Source organism: Hoplias malabaricus, chromosome 6 (genome assembly GCF_029633855.1).
Source record: "Hoplias malabaricus isolate fHopMal1 chromosome 6, fHopMal1.hap1, whole genome shotgun sequence".
Taxonomy (NCBI): domain Eukaryota; kingdom Metazoa; phylum Chordata; class Actinopteri; order Characiformes; family Erythrinidae; genus Hoplias; species Hoplias malabaricus.
The window spans coordinates 18063666-18089183 of NC_089805.1; the positions used below are offsets into that span (position 1 = coordinate 18063666).

Here is a 25518-nt window from a genome sequence, read left to right on the forward strand (position 1 = left end):
AAAATGCAGTAAACTAATATCGACAAAAATGGAGATGCATCATCTGAACACAGCAATTATCCTTCATATTATGTAAAAATTCTAATGACAAACGAACCAGTAGAAACGCTCCAAAATTCCTTCAAATGTTATCTTTTTACGTTGTCTTCCTCGGAGAGTTATGTTTTATTCATTCTTCTATAAAGTTACTTTTCTAGAGATACATGTTTTTCTTAAAACAGCACCTATATGTAATAAACAGAACCACGGTGTTCTTGCTATGTTCTGCTTTTAGTAGTTAGTAGTATTTATCTTATAATTTATAATTATATAATTATAAAACGTTTACAAAGGAGAAAGGAATCTAATTTTGACTGACGGCCAGCTAAATATTTTTGAATCCATTTGTGATTTAGAGGACAAAACAATTATATCAGAATAATAAAATTATTCCAACTATCAAAGCAGATTGCTAATGTAGTACATCACTGTCTCCTGTGCCCTGCTTTCTGCTCTGATTTATAGTGTAACATGAGTTACACCACTACTGTAGATACTCTTCTTAAATGGCAACATTATCACTGAAATTTATTTTATAAAAAAATAAATATTAAATTTCACAAAAACTAAAATGACATTATAAACCTTAAAACTAGCTGTTTTTGGACTCGTTTTTAAATTACATTAATAGCTCCCATTCAAATAATTAAAACTGGGAAATATTAAGTAGAATTCATGTTTGCTTCAAAATGGCTTTTGCAGATAAATTTAGGGAATTAGGTTCTATACTTGTTTTTCATTATCCATATTTTAAATAATCTCAAAACAGTGTGCATCGTTTGTGTGGGTTTTTTTTTTTTACAAAACCACCAAGGGACTTAAATTTACACCTCTAACACTGGCTTTTATGGATTATGCAGATATTCTAATTTTGTTTCACAAACAGGAAGCTCAGTCTTTTTCCTCCCATTTACTAGATGGTAATAAACAAGCGGAAGGGCTGTGTACATGAGCATTGGAGGCAGAACTGCACAATTCAGTTTACTTAAACATAAATGTGTACATTACAAAAATTGAAAGAGATTTAACAAATGCAACAATGTGAATTGATCAAACATTAAAACGATGCATTAGTAGCTACTTACAACTTGCTAAATAGACATTTTTAGGGTTTCTACCATTTTCTTCTAACTCAAATGCAAATTACATGACCCTAAAATGATAAGCTATGGGTAAATTTAGAGTTAACATAATGCAGTGCATTGCTAATATTTAACATAGGTTTCCAAACCAAAAGTATATATCTATCTAACATTCTAAACAAATAAGAATCCAAATCAGAAAACTATTCAGAACAAACGAAAGCAGCATCTGATGAAGATGGGATGAAAAGACTCAGAGACACCATGGTTGAGAAACACTCGCCCATGGAGTTTTTTTTTCCCCCAACACTTTATTTAAGTCTGTACAGTAAAAAAATCTCCAGGAACTAGTAAAGAACGCTATGTTGATTCTGGACCCGTCACAGAATAGCTTCTTTTCTTCAGCATCTCCAGCCATCTTAGACCAAAAAAAAAAATAAAATAAAATAAAAAAGAAAGAAAAGTTGCTTCTAGCGTCCATCTTGCCCACCCCTTGAAGCTGCACATCCCGCCTCTCCATGAAGAATGATTATGCTTAGTCTGTAAGGGCCAAACTCAAAAGATTACATGAACACCAAGCAGGTGGAATCTGGTATAGCTTGGCCTCAGATTCTGAAGTCACGGTTTAATTATCTACTTTAGCAGACAGTGATTTAGTCTATGTATATGTCAGCTGTGCATGAAGACCTTAGAATCTGAACGAATTATAGAATAGCGTACTCAATCTGTGTTGCGTTTGGCTTTTAGTTATTAAAATATAATTTCCTTTTCTATAATGTACCTATGGAACTACAACACTTGGAGAATTTACACCTATTATTCCACATTTCTACAAAGTTAAATCACTGAGACTGCAAAGATGTGAAATGATGCATTGTAGAGAAACCTGTTGAGTCAGAACTGGTTATAAAATTGGAGATATGAAAGATGAGATGTGTAAACCCCATACATGCATACACACGTGTGTGTGTGTGTATATATATATATATATATATATACACATACACACACACACACACACACACACAGACACACATCCTTACATCCATACACATACATACATACATACACACACATACATTGGGGTTTATATTGAATTTAAAACCTGTTAAGTGTTTAAAAAAAAATTTGGATATCACAGGTACTATTTGGCAAGTATTTCTTCACCATTAATGTATTACTTAGGAAACAGAAAAGTAATCAATACAATTTTTTGACCAAGTGATACATTTATGACACATGTTTAGATTCCAAATTCACAACCATTTCTTATAAGAGTCAATATATTTTTTGAAAGTGCAGCAATATAACAATTCTGACTCGGTTATTCTCTAGAACTGTGCATTCAATATCAAACATCTCTGAATTTCCTTTGTTTACAACTTAATGTAGAAGTGTAGAAAAATGAGGTGAATCCCCTTTAAATGTCATTTACAAGCCAAATATCAGGCAGGCGCACACAAACACGCACTTTTTGAAGTAGATATTTGAATAAAATCCTCCTATTTATTGCCTTATAACTGGAAATAAAATACCAAAAAAAAAACCAAACACATTCAAATAAAAGGTTGAGCACCTCATTCTTCATCTTGCAGTCTCAAGGGTCGTCCACTTGCTTGATCCGTCTTGTCACCAGCGATCTCGCCATTCCTCTACTCCAGTAAACTGCATTTCTTCTTCACTACTCATCGCTTCACAGTCCCTTTGTGAGATTGGTGGATCCCATCCCCCACCTCAATTCAGAATAAAGATCTTCCAGATGCCCAATATCATTACATGAACATAAGCTTCTGTTAAATCTACCAGTCCTTCAGGATAAATAAGCACTTATTTTGTGAAGCCAAGTGCAGGAACCAAACTGAAGATCCATCTTGGATTGTTGCTAGCAGGGAGATGTGTGTTGCTGCTAGTCATTTAGCATCTGGACAATCATGCTTTAAGATTTCATGAATAGCTCAGTAACGTGGTGGTAAGAAAGGTCTCTTAGGTGGGTAGAAGCCAGGACCGGGTCTGGGAGGTCCGGCGAAAGGAGGAACGTGTCGCTTGCCTCTCTGAAATGGTTGTTCAGTGGGATAAGGCATATGTGGTGGAGGAGGATGACGAAGAGGTCTCTGAGGTGGGAAGTGACCTGGACGTGGAGCACGATAGAGATGAGGGGGAGGAGGCCTATGTTCAAGTGGAGGACGAAGTCTAGGTTCCGGGTGGCGTGGGGGTACATCTCTGTTTTCACCAAAATACATGTGAGACTGGGGTGAAGGGAGCTGCTGCTTATCATAAGAAGGTGTAGAATGGTTAGGGGGGTTAGAATACGGACCAACGTAGGCCTCTTCGGATGTAGTTTGAGGTGAACTTTTATCCTCATGGTAGCCTCTAACAGCAGAGGGAGGGCTTGGGCGGTGGAGGGGCATACTAGGGTGGCGCTGATTAGGTAGAGGGACTCTGGGACGATGGTTATAGTCCATGGGGCCAATCTGAGGGCCTGGAGGGCCAAAACGAGGTGCAGGAGCACGAAGTCTAGGTCCAGGCACATTTGGATGGCCACGGAATGGCTCATTTGCCTGGATCTGATGGGGAGCATTTTCATTGTATCCAGCAGGATTTTCCACAACATAATTAGAGTCGTCACCTCCAGTCTGCACTTCTTCAACGGAATCTAGGTTCTCAACTGGATCTCGAACTCCACCCCCTACTGAGGATAGAAAGTCTTGAGGAGGTGGTGGAAGCTGAGGGATTGGTGGGAGCTGGGGTATTGGTGGTAGTTGCCTGTTAAAGAAATTAGTTGCAGAATTGAGGTTGAGATCTTGTCTAGGTTCTTTGGAGCGGTATGGTTCTCTTTCATATGCCTCAGAGCTGGCCCCATGTTGCTCCTCTCGATCTACATGTGTTTTTCCATACCAGGCATCATCTGCCAGGCCAGCTTTGTCTGCTGTAGTACCACTAATCAAGTATGACTTTGCCCCTCGAGGTATTGAACCAATTCTCTCTACGTTTTCAGGTTTTTCAATTGTCATTTGAGTGCTGCTTGTCATAGATGATGGCAACAAAGATTCTACATGCTGGTTATGTCCAGCCTCTGCTTCTGGAAGAGAAGGCACAGAACTTCTAAAGCCCTGCTTTGCTATAAAATCTCTCTGATAGGGTTCTCCTCCATTTTGTGTTCCAGGACCAAATAGTGGACCATGCCTGTTTTGGTCTCGCCATGAATCATTTGAATAAGTGCCTACCACTGAGGGTGCAGAACTGGCTGCCAAGGTTGCAGCTGTTGATGCAGCTGGCATAGATCCACCATCATCCAAAAACGGTTGCGCTATAGGGTTATCCATTACTTCATCCTGAGTTGGAGTGGCACCAGACTCATCCCTCACAGGAGTTCCCCCTAGGTTCTCTGTGCTTGTTGATGGACTATCAACAGCTTTAGGCCAGGGAAGAACAGATGGGAAACCCATATTTAAGCCCCTTAGTCCTGGATTCACCTGGAGGAAATTATCAATTTTGGATTCCAAGCTTGAGTTAACAGTCTCTACTTTCTCCTCCTTTGCAAGCTTTTGAAGATCTCTGCTCTGAATAATGTTGGGAGACGGAGGAGACTGGAGAGGCGCAGCTTGTTGAGGGGTGGAACCTCTAGTCAGTGGAGGAGCAGATGATGCTGAAGTGGTCTTGGGAGAGGCATGAGCATGAACTATGTGAGTGGGGTCTGGGGATGGGTCCATATCGGCACCAACTGCACTCATTCCAGATTGACTGTTCAGTAAGGATGAGAGTCCTGAAGGAGAGATGGACGCGGAGAAAAAGAAACAAGGGTATAGGCAGAGTTGGAGTCAATGTGTTTGAAAAGAAGCTGTTCTAAGGATACAAACCTTCTTCCTCCTTGCCTGATTCCCATGTCACTCCATTATTAACAAACCATAAGGAGCAATATTTTAAACATTTCATCATTTACATGCATTCACCTATGCTACGAACCCATATTTTGTTTTCACTCGTACTCAAATTCAAATTGAACTACAAAATCTAAAACGAATCTTTTGCCAGTACGTAGTGTTAGACTAAGGCGCATAACTGATTCCATCACCTGCACAATACAGAAACAATTGTAAAAACTAACAGAAACATTAATTATTAATTGTCATGAAAATGTATTTAACTGTTAAAAAGAACAAATAAAATGTTTCCAGTATTTTTACTAACAATCTTGGGGGTATTATGTAAATATAAACAAATAACATTGTTTACCTGCAAGACTCATTTAGAGGAAAATTAAAAAAAGAAAAAGAAAAAATTGTCATGTTTACTTTACCTTACTTTTATCATTTAGAAAATGACGAAGTAAAGTTTTCTATAATCTTTTCATTCTGAACTTGTCCTTGTCACAATTTTAAATGTATTGCAGGTTCTAATTTCAAGAGAAATAACATATATTTTCTGTTTTTACTGAATACTTTAAAAATTTACCCATTTTCTAGGAACAGTTTTTGTATTTTAGAAATATAATTGGTTGTGAGAAAACATTAGAAATTATGTTGCAAGCCCTTTTTAATTATTTGTTTCCCCGTAATGAAAGTTTTACTTGGGAGATATAATATTGCCGCGCAGTGAATATTTATTTTTTTATATTTAATTGCTGGATTAAATAAGTATCATTCAGACAATTTGTAACCACAAACAAATTCTAATTCAGAAGCCCTGTATTTAGTACTACTGACAGTTTCCCCCCAATAATAGTATTACACAGCGTAAAAGTTAAGCAAAGTTTTTGCATTAGACTCATCTGGAAAACATACAGCAGAAAGTTTTGCTCTCATTTTTCCTCAGTTTTTTGACCATTCACATCTCAATAATAGCTTAAATAGAGAACAGAAACATTAGATTGCATTTGATTATGTCACATCTATCAGAAATTTTAAACCTCTTCCTTCTCACCCTGGAAGCCAATTCCTTGTGCCTGGGTTTTAGACAAGGCGCTGAACAAGGTGCTGGGATTGATGTCCACCCTGGAGAGTATGCTGGCCAGTGGGTTCGCTGCAGAAGCAGCAGCTGCTGGAGTGGACGTGGTAGGGGTTTTCAGATATGAACTTGACGTTGAAGGGGTGTTTGAAGTACTAGTGGATAAGCGGGATGCTGGGCTTAACCCTAAAAGGTGGTAGTAAAATAAAACAATATAAAATATCAGAAATGCTGCCAACAACCTTGTGGCATTGTTTAAGCCCTTTTCTTTATCAAATTTTGTGCTAGGTACATTTACATGTCTTAACAACATATGATCTTACCAGAGTTTTTCATAACATTTGTAAGTGTGCTAAGGATAGAGCTGATTTTGCCTAGATCCACACCAGCCAGATTTATGGGAAGTGAAGTAGTTGTAGGGATCACTGTTGCAGCTGGTGTTGTGACCTGCTTCACTGGTGTAGCTTGACCTCCACTGGATTGAGATGGTTCAGTGACAGCAGGTGCATGAGTTTCACTGGACACACTGGCCAAACCTGCCTTCTCCACTCGCTCTTCCACTGTGGAATGGGATAAAAGACAAACTTCACCAATCATACATTGTCAATTTTCATGTATAGCTCTAAGATTTAGTAGTGATTAGGAATAAGCATTTTATATATTCAAGTATTACACTCTTAAAATCTCAAATAGTCTCGCATTGCCAGACTAATTTGACTGACATCCAAAAGAACCAATCACAAGACTGCTATTTTTGCGTGAAGCGTGGAGGCTTTCACATCGGACCAGTAACACAGCTAGTACAAAATGATACATGGAATGGCGTATACATGAATGTTAAAAGCCGTTTAGGATGCAATTGTCGGAATCTTGAAAGTGAGGCCAGATTAACGCACTGAAAGTATCAGACATTCCGTTAACTAGTGGGCAGAGCATGTGGGGCTAAAACTACCCATATAGTAACTTTAAATGACATGTTACATGTTTACATGATATGTTACAAGTTTAATGGCTGTTAATGTAATTAAAACGTATACCATATTATTTGTATTGTTTCTATTTCATTCGACTATTCATCGGTTTAAAAAGCTGCCAGGATATAATTCAATAAATGACAACAATGAAGATGTTCACAACCCGTACTTGATATTTAATTACCTATGATGGCCGGGCCTTCTGTTTCCTCAAAATCTGACAGATCCATGTCCTCCACATCACGGTTATCTTTGTCCCCCACAGATGAGAGCGGACTAGGTGCATCGCCCAAAGCAATCAGGTCGTCTTCCATGGCCTGACCGTCCAGCTCTGGGTCTGGGGTACCGATTTTTGGCAGGCTATGAAAGGGAGACTCAGAGCCAGTGGGAGACGGAGCATCTTCAATGGGAGAAGGGACGTCTTCAATGGGGGAGGGGATTGGCGACTCATTGGGGTCAGGTAAAGATGTTTTGATGGCATCCAGCTTACGTTTGAGATGCAATACTCTGTTTGCAAAAGTTTGATAGGCCTAAGGAATGACAGACTATCATCAGTGTACTATAATATGCAGTACTTCATTTTTCATTATCTTACACAAAGCTAGAGAAAATTATTTATTACAGATTTATCATAAGACATTTTAACATCTAACAGTAGCATCCTAATATGGAGACAGGACAAAGGTCACATATGGCTCTTAATTTTATCCTATAAACAATTCAGAAAAGTTTGATATTTTATAAAATATCAAACTTAAAAACTAAATTTTGAGATTTATTCATTTATTTGAATTTTAACTGTCAAAATCACAAAGATTCCCAATGTTTCTACTGAACTTTATAGAATTTTGTAAATATACACACGTTTAGAATTGGATGCTTGCTAAAAACTCCAAAAAAGCTGGGACATAACCATGTTCACCACTGTGCTACATCACCTTTCCTTTTAATGAAACTGTTCAACATTTGGGAAATGAGGATATTAATTATTAACATTTTGCAAGCAGGATTTTTGTGCATTCTTGTTTGATACAAGACTTCGAATAATACCTGATTCTCCTTTTCATGGAAACAACAAAACTACACTAAAACTTACTTTGGTAACAATTTTGACTTCTTTGTACTGCATTTCGTAGAAGATGTCTGCGTTTTCTAAGGTCTCCATGAGTGATGGTCCTTTTTTGACCTGTCCTTCCAGAAAGCCCACAAAGTCCTGCAGCTTTGCACTGCCATCTTCAAAATCTTTTGAAAATCGCTTGCCTCCTGCCTTATCTATGAAAAAAGAAGGCAGAAATGAAGACTACAAACATTTCTTCAAAAAGACATGCTGACACAAACAATTATCAACAATGCATCAGACACATTACATTAAGAACAAAAAGGTATCATGAAAAAGTGTTCACATCGAAGAAATCAGCAAATAAAAACAAAAGAAGCATCTGTACTGTAGTTACCCTTGAGTTTCTTTAGTGCCTGTGTGCTGCACACATCCACTCTCATAGCAGCTAGCTGCTTCTCTCTTAGCTCAATCTCATCCATGGAGTTCCTGTACTTTGTCAGGTGCTCAATGAATGCAGATGGCTGCTCAAAGACAGATTCAGAGGGAAGTATTCAGGTAATGGAACATGAGATATAATATTCAATATCTTCACATTACAGTGCTCATAGACAACTTCTAGATACAATACTGCCACTCACCACAAACTCTGCAACTATTTTGGATCGCAATGCTGCCTTTGGGGTGACTGGAGCTGAAATTAAAGAATACAAAAAGTAAAAAAAAAAAACATAAGTATTATTCAATGTAGTGCTGTAAAGTTTAGTACAAAAAATAAATGTACATGGCAGAATCTATACAGGGTTCAAACTTACATGTATGAGACAACTGTACATTAATTTAGCAAAGTGATTACACTTCATAGACACAGTAACAACCATTTTAGTCAAAGTCTAACCTGGTGGTTTTTCTTTCTGGACTAGACCACTTCTGAGCTGGTTAATGAACTCTTCTTGATAAACATTCCTCTCTTCCCAGATGGACAGGATCCTGTCCACAGACTTGCGCACCTGTGAATCTTTTACAGTACTGAAGAGAGACAGAAAAGGTCACTCAGCCTTTAAAAATAATGCTTCTATATACACAAAAAGCAAGTGAGAACAAAATAAACAGAGAACAATGTCAATGAGCTAAATGGCTCATTAAAATTCACAGAATATAAAATAAAATCTAGTGAAAACTTAAGGCATATCATGGTAGTAGACCAGGATTAGACAATCAGCAAATAGAAAATGTTACTTTTGATTAACAAATGATGGCAAAATCTCACTTTATAAGTTTAATAGCCTCTGGCAGAACATCAGTGAAGGTGGTGCGGTAGACGATAGCATTTTTCCTCTTGCAGTTCTGAATGACATCGTTAGCTAGGTAGAAGAGATTGAGCCTGTGAGGTGAATCCGCTGAAATGGAAAAGAAATTCCGTTTAGCTAACTTGTATAAATTACAGAATGTTCTTGTTCTCAGCAATATGTATTTCATAAGACACATCTTCAATAAAATTAAGAAAAATGTTTAATAAGTCTTCAGATTATTTCACATTAATGCATTACAAGAGAACCACTAGGTAAGCATATGATGAATAAACATACCCCCGCACTGTGGCAATTTTTTTAAATCAGGCCATTCACTGTCCTCACCATAAGCAGAAACATATTGTGGGGAATAAAGTGTGAATATCCAGTGTGCTTGACAGCAGAGGAGCATGTCTGGAGCTTTAACCTACATGCTAATTTAGCAGATAGAGAACTATTGAAAAATCTGATATTAAGCAGAGGCCACCATACAGTGCTACACTAAATAATGTCATTAAAGAATTTGTGATGCTTTAGACAGGCAGGCAGAATGCTTTAGCATGGTATCTGTTAAGATACACCTAGCAAGGAACAAAAATTCATAAAAAGGTTCTGTTTGTTTTTAAATGTGGTTACATGCATTTTTTTTTAGTTTGGAAAGTATTCATGGCATAGGACAATTGACATTAGCCTATTGTTTATATCGTAAGAGAAATATGTTACAAATTTTCCGTGTCAGTTTTTCATTATCTGAGCAGAATAACCAAAAATGTACAATCACATAGGTCTAGTGAAATCTTTCCTTGTGATTTTGAGTCATTTGCATATTGTGCATATATTCTCTGATACATACATGAATGTTTAAAAGAAATCACATTAATATTAAAAATTTGGTGTAGCTACTTTACAACTCATTACACTAAATGAAAGAAGTAAAAAGTACAGGATTATAATGAACTTCTAAACAGTGCTCCAATATCACATTCCTAAATACACATCAAGAAATTCTAAAATTGTAATGCTAAACTAGGACCATATTGTTGTCTTATTTGTAAGACCTTACAATGTACTGGACAATGTGAGGCCATAACAGACAGAATGCATGGTCCCAGTAAAATTGTTAGTGAATATAACAACTCATGGAATTTATGTGAAAGTTTATGTAAAAGTAATTTCAGAGTTGTTTTCAGATAGAAGTCTCACAGCATTTGTGTCCATTCCATTTATTGTTTCAGTATGCAGGGTTTTTTTTTCCTATTTTCAAAAATATATTGACAAGTTAATAAAATATATCATTTTCCATTTTGGCAAATCTCCGCCATAACTGAAGAAGGTAAACAACAGGATGTTTACATGGCACTTAGGCCCCCATCATAGACAAACACTGCTGGCCATAATTTTAGTTAGAGATTATAAAGCAAAACAAAATAAAATTAAACATATTCCAGTCATTTCAAGAACTTACAAGAGTTTTGTCACAATCAAGAACATTTAAATCTCTGCTAATCATTATACACAGTATATTATATAAACAAAGGTTGTCTCACAAAGCATTTTATAGGAATTGAATACTTAGCTACAGCTAAATCAACACAGCTTTTCTTACACTGACAGTGTTAGCCTATTGGTCAAGCCCCAACACTCACTTTCACGCCCACACACATCACATGGCATTATGCTGTCAAGGTCCATAAGGCCTCTGTAGCAAAACAAAGTTAAATTGTCTGATACCAAATGCCAAATATGCTGCAGGGTTTTGTTTTCCATATTTTCTCACTTTGAGACAGGCAAATTAATCAAAAATAATTTGTGCTTTCTTTTCGCACTCTATATGTTGGATTATATGCATCACATTTAAGAAAAAGTATAGATCACACTTAGAGTGAAATGACTGTCCTTTATGTAATGCTCAAAGAGGGAGATGAACTGTGTAAACCGACAACAAGAACAGAAATAGGGGAGTAGACAGGAGACCGTGAAACAAGATGGCAGCTTTTTGTGTAGGCTCCATCAGGCTACCAATAAATCAATATAATCTGGTGCTTCTACTACTCAATACTTACATTGAGTAAATGTGCAATTAATAAAGATTGGCCACCAGGCCGGTCCAATTTACCCATGAAACACTAAAATGACAGGTGTTTCAGTTTCATTGTCTAACCCCTGTACATTCACATTTATTGCATTTTGGCAAATGCTTTTATCCAGAGCAAATTACAAGGTTACTGGTATTACAGGTAAGCCAACACAGTGTTAGGAGTCTTGCCCAAGGACTCTTATTGGTGTAGCACAGACTGGTTGCCCTGACCTGGAATCAAACCCAGGTCTCTTACATGGGAGCCAATGATTTTAACACTGTACCATTCCAACCACACATAAAACTATTTGGTCAAATTACTACATACTCTGTTTATCAAATTTGTATTGAAATTCATCAGGATAGAACCCTTATGGCTACTAGGACAGAGCCCTCCACCTGATGATTCTCACCAAAGTGGCCAAACTTCATCAGAAACCAAAGGCTTAACGACAGAGATCTTTAAAATGTATTCTATTTTGCAAGGGGTTGCTTCAGGTGTATCCAAATTCAAGGAGACCACAAATGAGATGAAAAACACAGTAAAGGCCATTCAGGAACGGTCTGAAGAAACCCAAAGACAGATATCAACTGTGGAGGATACAGCAGTACAGCTCAAAATAATAGGGAAAAACAGAGCAAATTGACTGATATATTCTGTAAACGAGTGAAAGACCTAGAAAATATGCTGGTAGGTTTAAAAGAAGGCAAAGGAGACAGAGGACACCTGGCCAAATACATCCAGGGCATTCTCACAAATGGCCTGGGCACGGAACTTATTAGTGAGCTGGACATTGAGAGAACATACTGCCCGTTCACTCTGCGACCGAGAGAGGATAAATAGCCACCCATGATTCTAATTAGATTTTTGAGATCCACCACAAGGGAGAAGGTATTTTGAGCTGTGAGAAAGAGGGGACCATTCGACTGGGAAGGTTGCAAATTATTCTTCCCCAACATTTCCAGGGAACTGACAACCTGAAAATCCATCAACACAGCAGAAAATTTTAATTTTTAAATTATGCAATAGTGAATCCAGCAACACCAAAATTTAGCTGGAAATGTGAACTCATGAACCACTTTGGCAGCTCGGAGGCAGAGGAAATCATGTGTGATTAGAGCTGGACGATATGGCAAAAATTTATATCACAATAAATGTTTTAATGTTGGTCAATACAATATAATTCAGATATCAATATGAACAATACAAATGCCACAGAAAATGTGCAGAGAACTAAAAGCAACATGACGTCATCAAACAAAAATCAATTAATACTAATACTTTTAAACTAACTTTAAAATTGAGTGGAATGAACTGATAGCAGTGCCCTGTAATGTCAGTGACAGATGCTGTAAATGAGACATTGAAATATAGAAAATCTATACAAAAAAAAAAAAAAAAAAGGCATATATTTGATATTGAAATATTTTATATTGCAATATATATTGATATTGAATTATTGTCCCACCCTATGTGGTAAGAGTGGTTGAATACCACAGGTGGCACAGACTTGATTTATAATAGCTGTCGAAGTGGAGGTTAAATCCTTTAGCCAGCGTGGACTCTCACGGACCATATTTAACTCCGTTTTTGACAAGCCATTTTATTTTTGCTAGTCAAACATTGGAAAGCGTCCACTCCCGGGATATTTTACTTTTTTTTCTGACATTTCATGGTTTGAGCAATTTTGAAAGCAGTGAAACAAGGCAAAATCATTCTCTAATAAGATAGCAGGGTAAAATGTATATGATAATATATGGAAATTAAAGTGAGCAGTATGGTTAACAGTTGTATTAGGCTGGTGACTTGGAACTTCAATAGATGTGGAAGTTTAATGAAAAGGAACATTTTTCGGACAAATAGGAGACGTTTGACAGCTGGAGAGGCAGATAAATTTAAGAGGATTGGATGGAACGGGTGTTAAATATATCATATAAAAAATATGAATTGGGTTTTTATAAAGGAAATCAAGGACAATATGGGCAGGATTTTATGTACTGATGTACTCCTAAATGGTAGTGATGTCCCGATCAATTTTTTTTTTGCCCCTGATCCTGATCAGGTCTTTTAATATTGAGTATCTGCCAATAATGAGTCCCGATCCAATACATAGATTTTTCTAGATAGTACTGTTACACAGTGCACACTCAGCGCAGTGTATCTCCTTGGCACTGAATATCTCGCATTAAGAAAGTGCCTGCATCCAAGCTACTGTTTACATTTTTTTTATAACCAAGTAACATTGTGTTTTCACAAACAGCTAATATAAATAATTTACAATTTTTGATCTCATAAATTTTTTATGTATAAATAATTACTCTAACTGTAAAAGTTAGTCAGCGTTACTGTCATCACAGATGTGTTGAGTTGGAAATGAAATGTACAGTTGCATCTCAAATTAGAATATCATCAAAAAGTTAATTTATTTATGCTGACCTATTCCATACGCCTCCAAAACGTGAAGGGGGGGGGGAGAAATGGGATTGTTATACTCAAGAAAACAAAGTGGAATGAGTTGTGTCCTTGTTTATCCAATTGTAAAAACAAAATGGACATTGAAATTTTTTTGTTTGATATGCCTGTCACCCTTAGACTTAAATAAATAAACATGAGATCAAGAATTATTTTTTGCTTTTCTATAATATCTAGTTGTTTACTTTTTCCTTATTGATGTATACGTGGAAGAAAATATAATAAGTTAATTTATTTCAGTAAATGCACTCAATATTTGATTAGGGCTTATTTTGCATCGTATGGCTGGCAGTAAGTCCGACTGGTTTCCACTCGGAGTTGGACACCGTCAGGGCTGCCTGTTGTCACCGGTTCTGTTCATAATTTTTATGGATGGAATTTTTCAGCGTAGCCAAGTGGCAGAGGGTGTCCGGTTTGGTGGTCTCAGGAATCCATGTCTGCTTTTTGCGGATGATGTGGTCTTGTTGGCTTCATCGAGCCGGGACCTTCAACTCTTGCTGGACCAGTTTGCAGCAGAGTGTGAAGCGGTAGGAATGAGGATCAGCACCTCCAAGTCCGAGTCCATGGTACTCAGTCAGAAAAGGGTGGAGTGCTCTCTCCAGGTTGGAAGTGAGATCCTGCCTCAAGTGGAGGAGTTTAAACACCTCAGGGTCTTGTTCACGAGTGAGGGAAAGATGGAGCATGAGATTGACAGGCGGATCGGTGCAGTGTCAGCAGTAATACGGGCTCTGTACCGGTCTGTTGTGGTGAAGAGAGAGCTGAGCAGAAAAGCAAAGCTCTCGATTTACCGTTCAATCTACGTCCCAACCCTCACCTATGGTCACGAGCTCTGGGTAGTGACCGAAAGAATGAGATCGCGGGTACAAGCCGCTGAAATGAGTTTTCTCCGCAGGGTGTCTGGACTCTCTCTTAGAGACAGGGTTAGGAGCTCAAACATCCGGGAGAGACTCGGAGTGGAGCCACTGCTCCTCCACGTCGAGAGGAGCCAGTTGAGGTGGTTCAGGCATCTGATTCAGATACTTCCTGGATGCCTTCCTGTTGAGGTGTTCTGGGCATGTCCAATGGGGAGGAGGCCCCAGGGCAGACCAAGAACACACTGGAGAGACTACATGTCTTGTCTGGCCTGGGAACGCCTCGGTATACCCCTGGAGGAGCTGGAGGCGGTGGCTGGGGAGAGGGAGGTCTGGGTTTCTTTGCTCCAACTGCTTCCCCTATGACCCGCATCCGGATAAGCGGTGGATAATGGATGGATTATTTTGCATCATTACTGCATCAATGTGGTGTGGGATGGAAACAATCAGCCTGTGGCACAGCTGAGGTGTTCGGAAAGCCCAGGTTGCTTTGTCTTCATTGTTGGGTCTGATGTGTCTCATCTTCCTCTTGACAATACCCTATAGATTCTCTATGGGGTTTAGGTCAGGCAAGTTTGCTGGCCAATCAAGCACAGTGATACTGTGGGTATTAAACCAGGTACTAGTTTTTTTGGCAGTGTGGACAGGTGCCAAGTCCTGCTGGAAAATTAAATCTGCATCTCCATAAAGCTCGTCAGCAGAGGGAAGCATGAAGCGCTCTATAATTTCCTGGTAGACAGCTGTGCTGACTGTGGATTTGATATAACACAGTGGAGCAACACCAGCAGATGACATGGCTCCCAAACCATCACTGATTGTTAAATCTTCGCACTAGACCTCAAGAAGGTTGGATTGTGCCTCTCCACTCTTCTTCCAGACTCTGGGTCCTTGATTTCCAAATGAAATGCAAAAATTACTGTCATCTGAGAACAAGACTTTGGACTGAGCAACAGTCCAGTCCTTTTATACTTGGCCCAGGTGAGACATTTCTGGTATTGTCTCTGGGTCCTGAGTGGCTTGACACAAGGAATAGAGTGTTGATTATTCTAAATCTGAGATAATGACTTTGAGGTTTTCATTGGCTGTAAGCCATAATCATCAACATTAAAATAAATAAAAGCTTGAAACAGATCACACCGTTTGTAATGAATCTATATAATATATGTTTCACTTTTTAAATTGAATCACTGAAATAAATGAATTTTTGATGATATTCTAATTTATTGAGATTAAAAACATGGCTAAAATGTGTTAGGCTATGTCTGTTTTCAGCACTGACCTGTTTCTCTCAGTGTAGCCGCAAAACAAACCCCTATAGGTGACCGTGACTCCATTGGCAGCAGCACTAAATGATGGACAGCCAAATCTGGCTGCGGATTGGCTTAATAAAGGTGTAAGCCATCTTGGGTTACAACTGAATGAGAGCTGGCAGAGTCATTTAGAGATCAAAGTACAAACATGAGAAAGATCCCCCTAACTATATTAATTCTCATTCCAGTGAACTGTTGGATTGTATACACAAAAAAAGTCACAGTACACTCAGACATATGCTTCCTTATGGAAAAATCCAGATGTTAAAATTGGAAAAAAAACATTATATTGAAAACACCAGCTTATCGCAGGGATAGAAGTCTATAGAAGATGTATTTGAGGATGGAACTTTCAAGTCTTATGGTGAAATAATGGGGAAAATAACAGTCCAAATGTCAGAGGGAATTTTTGGAAATACCATTATGGAGCTGTATGACATCCAAATATAAAAGTGTAACCTCAGTATTTACTGTGTTAATTAAAATTACCCAAAGAACATCAGAGTTTTACAGAATGATAAAAGTGAGAAGTATTGATGAAAACAGAGAGATTAACAAAGAGATTTGGGGTGTGAAATTGAAAGCGAAACCTTGTCAAAGACTTTAATCAAGTTCAGTATATTAGGAAGGCCAGAGATAAACTTAAAAGAACACTATGTAATATTTTACCTTAAAATTACTGCTTAAAAATAATTGTGATTCTCCACTAATTTGCAATATAGAGCATAGAGCCATAGGGTGGTTGAATCTGAGATTTTAATTACATGCTTGGTTAATGCCTGAAAAATAATACTTGAACACTGGAAATCAACTAAGTGACCAGAGCTATAAAAATGGTTGAATTTAATGGCAGAAACTGCTGTGCATGACAACGTGTTAGCCGGAACCTCTGGACAGGGTAGGACTGGGTGGTATATTGATATGTTAAAATATATCAGGATAAAAACAGGGTGGGATATGGAGTGAGGCTATGTCATTTATATTGATGTTTGAAGTTTTTAAATTGCTCCAATTCTAAATAATGTACAGAGCCTTATTCTGTTCTATCACCACACACACAAACACAGTGTTCCTTTAAAGCTTGTCACTTTTCCACTGGCAGGGCTCCCCACGAAATGGAGCCAGTGATGTCACAAAACCCCATCTCTAAAAGGAACTGTTGGCTTTGAAACCCACAACAGCGGCAGTAAAGTTAGGCACTGTTTACTCATTGTGTATCTGCATGTTGTTTTTGTATTTTGGATTAAACACGGCTCCGCTCCCCAGTTCTCACCGATCACTTTTACTTGTTGCACGCTTGGCTTGCACAGGAAATTTTCCGTATTTTACATCGACCCCAAAGAGCATATAAACCTCTTCATAACACCTCGAGGTAATGTTAAGTATTCTGGCATCTTGTTTAGCTTTGCTTTTGTCCACACATTTTCACAAAATGTACTATCATGGGGAGAATGTAAGACACCCAATAAAAACCTCCGTTTTAAACATCTCTCAATATCATTCAAATGAAAATCAAATGTCCATGTTCAAATATAAGTTTGAGACAACACATAAAACTGATGTCCATAAAACACAGTAAATCCTATGGGAGCAAATAAAGCAAGAAGTGTAACGCAAAACTACATTTGAGCATTTCAATGTTCTTCAAGTTTTTGCACATAAATCTACTTAGTGGTTAAGGTTAGAACATGTGAAAAATAACAGGAATATCCAAATACACTAGCTCCTACAAATATAAATTACAATTGTTTCTGACATCTTCCCTGAACACAATTTAACCTTTAAAAATTGATTAATGATTTAAATGCCCAAACACACACACACATACACACATATATATATATATATATATATATATACACACTTTTTTAATAAATAAATACACATGCAAATGTGAACCTGTCCAATTGAACACAACCTGAATCTAATTTGCTCAAAACATTATGTGAACATGCTAAATTATAATCCCAGCCGGTGTCACTGGACATCATGACAGTGCACAATCATGAGACGATCAAACTGCCATATTTCACAAGCCTAGCATCTGTCCACAAAGGCTACGTTCATACAGCAAGTAGAAGTTGCTCAAATTTGATTTTGCGATCAAACCTTTTTATTTTGTTCTGCTGTTTACAGAGTCTATATAATGTGTCCTATATCTGACCAGATCATGCTCTTAAACTGAGCAACATGTGCAAAAGGACGATTCCTCAGGCTCCCTGACCAGAAAGAAATAAACAATTATTTTTGAAATGAAGGAATGGGACTGGACTGGTGTTTTGCTGTGCAGTACTGCTTCACAAAATGACTATTTATTTATTCCAAATGAGCTCTGGTGTAAAAACAGAGTATTAAAGACTTTAAATAATATTAAATAATTTCACTGTAAGCGCAAATTTGCCAGGTCTCTTGCAAAAACGAATCTCCAAAGAGGAGATGATCATGGACATGAGTTTAATATTTAAGCAGTAAGCACTGGAGTTTTGAACAAATTCTCAGATGCACAGGGTATAGCTTTAATGTCGTTTTCCTGTAAGCATTTGGTGAAACAGCAATGCAAATTTCTAAAAGAAAATGCCAGTTTTAAGTGCCCCAAGGGTTAAATCAATATTGGCAAGACGTTGCCTTTGTGGTTTACACAATTGACTATTCATTTATACTACTCTGAAGCTTAACTCTACAGGAATATATAGTGCAAATGAGTCGCTGATATGCCACTGATAAAAATAATATAATATCATAATAATGTAATGACACCACTTTAAAAAGCAATGGAATTTTAGTAAAAACTTTTTCCATTTAGAATATTCAGACATTTGCAATTAATTTTCTTTTAAATATTTACATCCTAAATAAAAAAACTAAAATAAAATACAACAACAATTCACACAACAGTTCAAACAGTCGCAGAAGAGGGAGATCTGAAAAAACCAGAGAACAGAACTAAGGGACTGGCTAAAATTCTTGTGATATTCATTCTTATGTAAACAAGCACATCAGTAAACACAATGGGCACTATTGAGACCTGCAAAAAATTGAGGTAATGAGATCCATATATTGTACTATTAGTTGACACAGAGTCTGCAAGCCTCTGATCTCCAAGCTCTGTTCATCATGAGACAGAGTTTAATGTGAATCTAAGGAGAAGCAAGAATGAGCTATTAGCAATTCTAATCAAAATGGCTTAAGGACCACAATATGAATGTACTGGAGTGGCCTGTGGAAAGTCCTGACCTCAATGCCATTGAAAATTTATGCCAACAAAATGTATGCCAAAAAACTAAAGTTTTTTAAGAGGCATGGTCTAAATTTCCATAAAAGGATTGAGAGATATTTGTGCAAGGCTGCTCTCAAGGTTTGATTCAAACAAAGCAATGAAAAGTAAAGCCACCAAATACTAGTGCATGAAAACATTTTATTATTCACTTTTTTTTTAACAATACATACAACTTTACCTATTATTTTGAAATGAGTAATTTTGGAAATAAATCACATAACCTTATTTAACATATGAAATGTATGGTGTCAAATTTGTGAAGTTGTGGATAATATTTCAGTACCGGTATTGCGGTATTTAGGCAGGTATCGTATAAAAAAAAATCATAATTTTGGTATCGTGACAAAACTATTTGGAAGTCTAGATGTATATTCAAGAGCACTTCTCTTGTACAAGAACATTAGAATACACCTCATTACCAATTCAAAGCATAAAAATGAACTCAGAAAAACATAATATAAAATTATATCTCACACAACTAGCAGCCTACAGAAGCACAAGTCCAATGGTGAAATGAAAAAACAGCAGAGCAAAATGCTTCTCAATGCCCTTGACAGAAGATGCAAATACTCTCTGTGGACTGTCATGGGAAATGCAGTTTGTTTAAGGTCTACTTTAGTGTAAATATGGACATAGTGGCAACTTGCTAAAAAGTTAGCAAAGCACAAATTATAATAAAACATTAGGTTAAAAAGTAGACCATGGGTATATTATCCCAATACATCTAATCCTTTCCACATGTAGACCATACTCCGTGTATTTTATATAAAATGAGAAGTATAACTCTTGAAGACTGACAGACCAAGTTACTGTAAATACTGACATAACATCTTCAACCAATCAACTAATGTTTGATGTTTACTAAAGGCTTAATACTAGCATCATCAGAGCTCTAACCGGTTTAGATTTAAAGTTTTAAACTTGTGCGTGTACAGAGCGCTATGGCTTCATTAACGCTTAAGCAACCACATAGTACTGTGAATCTGCTGTTTGGCACACATAACCAGAGCAAATTCGAATTTAAATAAGCACCTATAAAAGGCATATTTGTCATTCATCATTCATAGGTTGTGTTCACAGGTGGAGAGTTTTGTTATGCACTGCACCAACAAATGATTGAGCAATTATCAGCCAAGACAACATCAAAAATCCTTATTTAGAAATTTTCCAATTATCATGATCAGGATTCTGACTTGATTCCTGCATAAAAAATGTTTATGTAATGCACTAGTCAATTACTAGACTGGATAGACCCTGTGTTGAGAGCTGCAGTCAACAGGCTGTGAAAGTTTCTATGAGTGAAGTGATAAAGATATGCTGATTGACTACATTTAGTGTATGTGGCATCAATGCTGCACACATAGCATGTGAAATAGCTATATGAAAGTGTCAAACAAATAAATATAGTGGAATTTGAGTTCCTAACGTGTTTATTGATAGTCAGAAAACATGTTATTTCTTACTAATTCAAGGAATAAGGTTTAAAAGACCATCGGTCCCCCCCACCCCAACGGTGTTCAGAAACTCTAATAGGCGTCTTGCATGTGACGTAGATAATGGACAACAACTCTAGAAGTCGCACTTAATTTAATGCAAATTGACGAAAAGGTCGGTATACATGGAGGTAAACAGGGTAAGTACACTTCGACTTTTTTAGTTGGTGTTAGTTAACGTTAACTTGACTTGCTAAACTCGGTGGCTCAGATTATACTAGGCTTCGTAGTTCCATTACGGAGGTTTATAGTGTTGGATGAATTCAAGTTCGACTTCAGATGTGTGGTGATCACATTTACAACAACAACGGTACCTCTAAATTTTAGTTTAGCTTATTGCTAGGCTATTTCCATGAATAATGTTGGTTATTTAGCTAGCTAGATATCCGTTTACACGTAGGATGAACTGATTTTGTTTGTGTGGTTTGATAAAAATCTCAGGACCAAGTAATATCGTGGTCTATTTCCTTACATTACAGGCTCTTTCAAGAGAGTCACAGCCCAACACAGTTTGCACAGCAGTAGATTCTACTTTAGAGAGTATAGAGACTGCTGTACCTGTGGATAGTCCTGGAGTGGAAGATGCTGGGTGTGAGGGATTTAATGCTACTAAATGGTTTAATTTCGTTGTTAAAATACCCACTCACCCCCACTCTCACTTCAGATTCATCATCTTCATCAAACTCAGAAATATCATCGGAATCTGAAGAACCAGCACTAGAAATTTTGCAGTCCAAGTCAGTCATAACGGTGCTTTACCGCAGCATTGTGCAGTTGTTGTCCACCAATGGCGTCACGGTTGCGTTCAAGAATTTCCGTAGCGAACTCGGGTTTTTCCGTCAATTTAATAAAATTATCAGCTTTAAAGCAAATTAATCATGCTATTTTCATTTTAATTCATACCAATATATGTCAGTAACTAAGATAATGTGAAATATTAATTGAGGTTCATTAAGTGGTGCTTAGCCTTTAAGAGCATCTTATGTCAGCTACAGCAGGAGGAGGCTCTTGTTCAACAATACTAATCACTCAAACGCAGAGCTGAACATGATCATTCTGATGTATAAAATATATTTTCCCAAATCTAACTACTGAAAAAATACATTGGTAAATGATAGAGGAGGACACTTGCTGTTTTTCTCTAAGTACTTCAACATAACATTAACAACTCAAGCAGATACAATCTGACTGGGGGTACGAGGCTGACAAAATGAACTGTGGCATTGTAACAAATATCCTAATAGCCAACCAGCACTGTTGATTATTTATAAATCCAGATTAATGGTTTAGTAAATTTAACTGTGCCAATGCCATGTGTCAAGCCAAGTTAAGAAAGCTGCACAATCAAAATTATCTTTCTGCATAACATTAATTTGAAAAAATGTATGTATTTATATATATATATATGAATGAAAAGGTGATGCACCTGCATGACCTGTCAGAGTAAGTATCTATCTCTCACAGTACAACAGTCAACTTAAACCACCTTGAAAGACTGTTCATATTTCAACCATGAAGGTATGCAGCATTTCTTAAGACATATTTGCAATTCTGTAACTCATGTTGAAAGACCAGACAAGCCAGAGTAAAAAAGGTAAGGAATAATGCACATTTAAAGCCTTCAAATTATCTATCTAAAAAATTATCTAAAAATCTATCAGAACACAACCTGAAAACATCTAGATAGAGACGTACACATAAAAACACTTCACAATCAACTGAAGCGATCATTAATACAAAATAATGAAATACTTTCTGTTGTTGAGCATTAAAGAAGTGTCTGATTGCAATAAGGGTTCCACAGTCCATGTTAGGTGTGTCACGATACACATCGAAGCATTTGGTTTATATTTTTCTCTACTACATATGATCAAAGCCTCCAAACTGAATCACTGTCACAGATATCAGTTTACAGGGCACAGACTCCATCTACATACTAGCAATTTGCCTAACAAATTTACTTAAGCTAACCATCAGTATAGTCTAATTATTTCTTATTACACAATCTGATTTTGTTATACATGCTGCTTGAAATAAGACACCTGAAATTATAATGAAATTTGTATATAATATGTAAGTTCATGTAATTAGTAAAAGCATATTCACTTATGTTAAATATTTTGAATACATCTGCAAAATAAAAAGTAAGAGTTATTTTGGTTTTCATGCAGAATAAAAACTCTCTCTTACATTCCAGCTCTAAATTCAATTATATTTATATATTAGCTGATATTTGAGATGTTATTCAAAAAGACGGGTCATATTTTAAAATACAGGTTGTTTATGATGATTTAACTAAGATCTTTGTCTGCAGCTGGAAAGTTGATTTTACTTTTATAATCTGTCATCCTGCTCTTTCATACACAGCCCTGCACACATTCACCATTTATCATTACATACAGCTTGTGTGAGACAGTATATCTGGAAACATATGATTTCACTCAGTCATAAAACCATGCGAGATACAATTTAAAGCAATTTAAAACCCTGGAGGGGGCGCCACCTACCAACATGTGCTTTTGGACTGTGGGAGGAAACCAGAGCACCCGGAGAAAACCCACTCAGACACAGGGAGAACACCTCACAGACAGTCACCCGGAGCAGAACTTGAACCCACAACCTCCAGGTCCCTGGAGCTGTGTGACTGCAGCACTACCTGCTGCACCACCGAGCCGCCCACTACCATAAGCAGTTGTAATCAAACATAAATTATTACAGCAATGTGCTATAAAAACAAACAACCTGAGTTACAAATTTCTGTGGTAATTCAAACAGTGAATAAAAACTTGGAGGCAAGTTAACCTTCAACCATGTACAAACAACCATTGTTTTTTCCCCTCAAACATACCATTCCACCTTAAAAGGACGGCGAGCTTCTGAACATAAACAAACCTCCATCCCCACCATGGAGACCCTTTTAAGTCACATAAGCATGGGTATGGGCTTAAGTGCACAGTTTGTGGAGCCCCTGATTCAACCTGACAGCCATTGAGCATTTGTTAAATGTAAAGGAGTTAGTTACAAACCAGTTTGATTTGTCTGGCATCATAAAGCATAAGCCTTGCTATTAACAAAGGGAAATCATGTTTAACACCAAGTTTGCCTGTTGATTTAGAAGCAGTGTTAATGTCCTACATCAAAAAAGGCAGAGAATAAACAGGTGTAAATATTTTTTCCTGACAAGCCCTCTGAAATGCATTATTTAATTTATATTTAAATATATTTAATTCAAACACAACTCACATCTCATCACTGTCCACTGGAAAACATATCACGAGCCTTTTTATTGGTTCCTTTTCATGATTTTTATTTTGTTTATTTTTTTACACACCAAGTAGAAATTAGGAAAAGAGGAAAATGTGTAAATAAATGAATTATTTTATTTTTATTTGCACTTTTGTACGAATTACAATGTTTAAAATAATTTCCAGCAAAGTTGGTAATCAAAAGACTTGTTTGTGTATGTCCAGGATGGGGGTTCCAGGACTGTACCTCTGACATTCATCTGCAGCTCAAAATCCCTTTGAGACTTTCTACTGAAACATATAAGGACTCTCCAGTTTAAAGCCAAAATACTTGCTTAGTATCCTATGCAAAATATTTGAGGAACAGAGTTCGCCACAACTAAAGTAAACGCAACTAATCATATTTTTTCCACAAAAACCGCTCAGATTTCTAACTGTCTCCGTATGAGTTCACACAGAGTAGAAACACAGAATAGAAGACCTGGGGGCATTACACAAAGCTAGCCAGACATTTAAGGACTGTCCAATAGGAATACCCCAATAGCGCTTGTCCTATTGGACAGGCTTAACAGGAACACTCTGTAATATTTAACTACAGCTGCAAAATTGTTGCTGTTGGCTGCTTATTGGGATATTCTGTTCCACCTTAAAAGGCGCATGAGTTGCATTGCACCAACAAGGACCTAGATAACCATTAAAGGTGGAACGGAAAATTCCAACAAGAAACCAACTTAATTTTCTCAGACACTGTATTGAGATAGCGTTCGTTTTAAATGCGCTACAGTGAATTTGATTTGCTAGTTAGCCGTCGCTGTCTGCCTCCAAAAGTCCAAAAACAAGCTGCAAAGTCTATTAGCCTCTAATAGCCATTAGCTGCTAGGTCGCTAGCTAACTTCAACGGTAGGTTAGAGGACTGTTATCCAACATTACACCAAATACACAGACAGTGCTTGCGCAGATATTTCCGACTGCGCTCGTCCCCAATGATTCCAAACTTGTTTAAAAATCATGTGGTACGTTTGTGTGCAGAATGATCCTGATTAAACACGCCGGGCTGGCTGGCCATTTTGGCCGTTAGCAGTGAGAACTGCTGGTGTTACTTACACTTTCTGAGCCACTTAATCCAGGACCGTACGATTATACTGTGATACTTCTTGTTCTCGAGGCACCAGGAGGACAACCCCTGGATAGACTCCATTGTGTTGGTTACTCCTTGGAAGCGGCGGTCCAGACTGGACTCCAGAGCCACCGCCGAGCCGCGGCTCACCGACTGTCCCCCAGCCGCCATCTTCAGCTCTGAGAGAGAGAGAAGCCTTCAGTGTGTGAGCGCCCTCTCTCCCTTCCACTTGATTTGTTGGCATTACTTGATTACTCTTGTGAATACAGGGTTACCAAGTTTAGTCT

General features: G+C 37.4%; 1 protein-coding gene across 1 annotated transcript; it reads right to left on the reverse strand.

The window, feature by feature from the left end:
* Positions 1 to 848: 848 nt before the first annotated feature.
* Positions 849 to 25439, reverse strand: rprd2a (regulation of nuclear pre-mRNA domain containing 2a). The gene is made up of 10 exons (XM_066674455.1): positions 25219 to 25439; positions 9367 to 9496; positions 8995 to 9125; positions 8738 to 8790; positions 8494 to 8620; positions 8136 to 8311; positions 7224 to 7569; positions 6389 to 6625; positions 6042 to 6251; positions 849 to 4884 (listed from the first exon to the last, which is right to left on the reverse strand). The coding sequence occupies exons 1-10, from the start codon at positions 25400 to 25402 to the stop codon at positions 3077 to 3079; spliced, it is 3402 nt and encodes a 1133-aa protein (XP_066530552.1). The 5' UTR covers positions 25403 to 25439; the 3' UTR covers positions 849 to 3076.
* Positions 25440 to 25518: the final 79 nt, after the last annotated feature.

What these genes read in the sequence shown, in the direction of transcription:
- rprd2a (XM_066674455.1), bottom strand. Translation starts at nt 25,402, where the DNA reads ATGGCGGCTGGGGGACAGTCGGTGAGCCGCGGCTCGGCGGTGGCTCTG. An exon ending in GATTAAGTGGCTCAGAAAGT is followed by an intron (nt 9,497 to 25,218) that starts GTAAGTAACACC and finishes TTTCCATTTCAG; the next exon opens with CGGATTCACCTCACAGGCTC. An exon ending in AAGTCAAAATTGTTACCAAA is followed by an intron (nt 7,570 to 8,135) that starts GTAAGTTTTAGT and finishes GTCATTCCTTAG; the next exon opens with GCCTATCAAACTTTTGCAAA.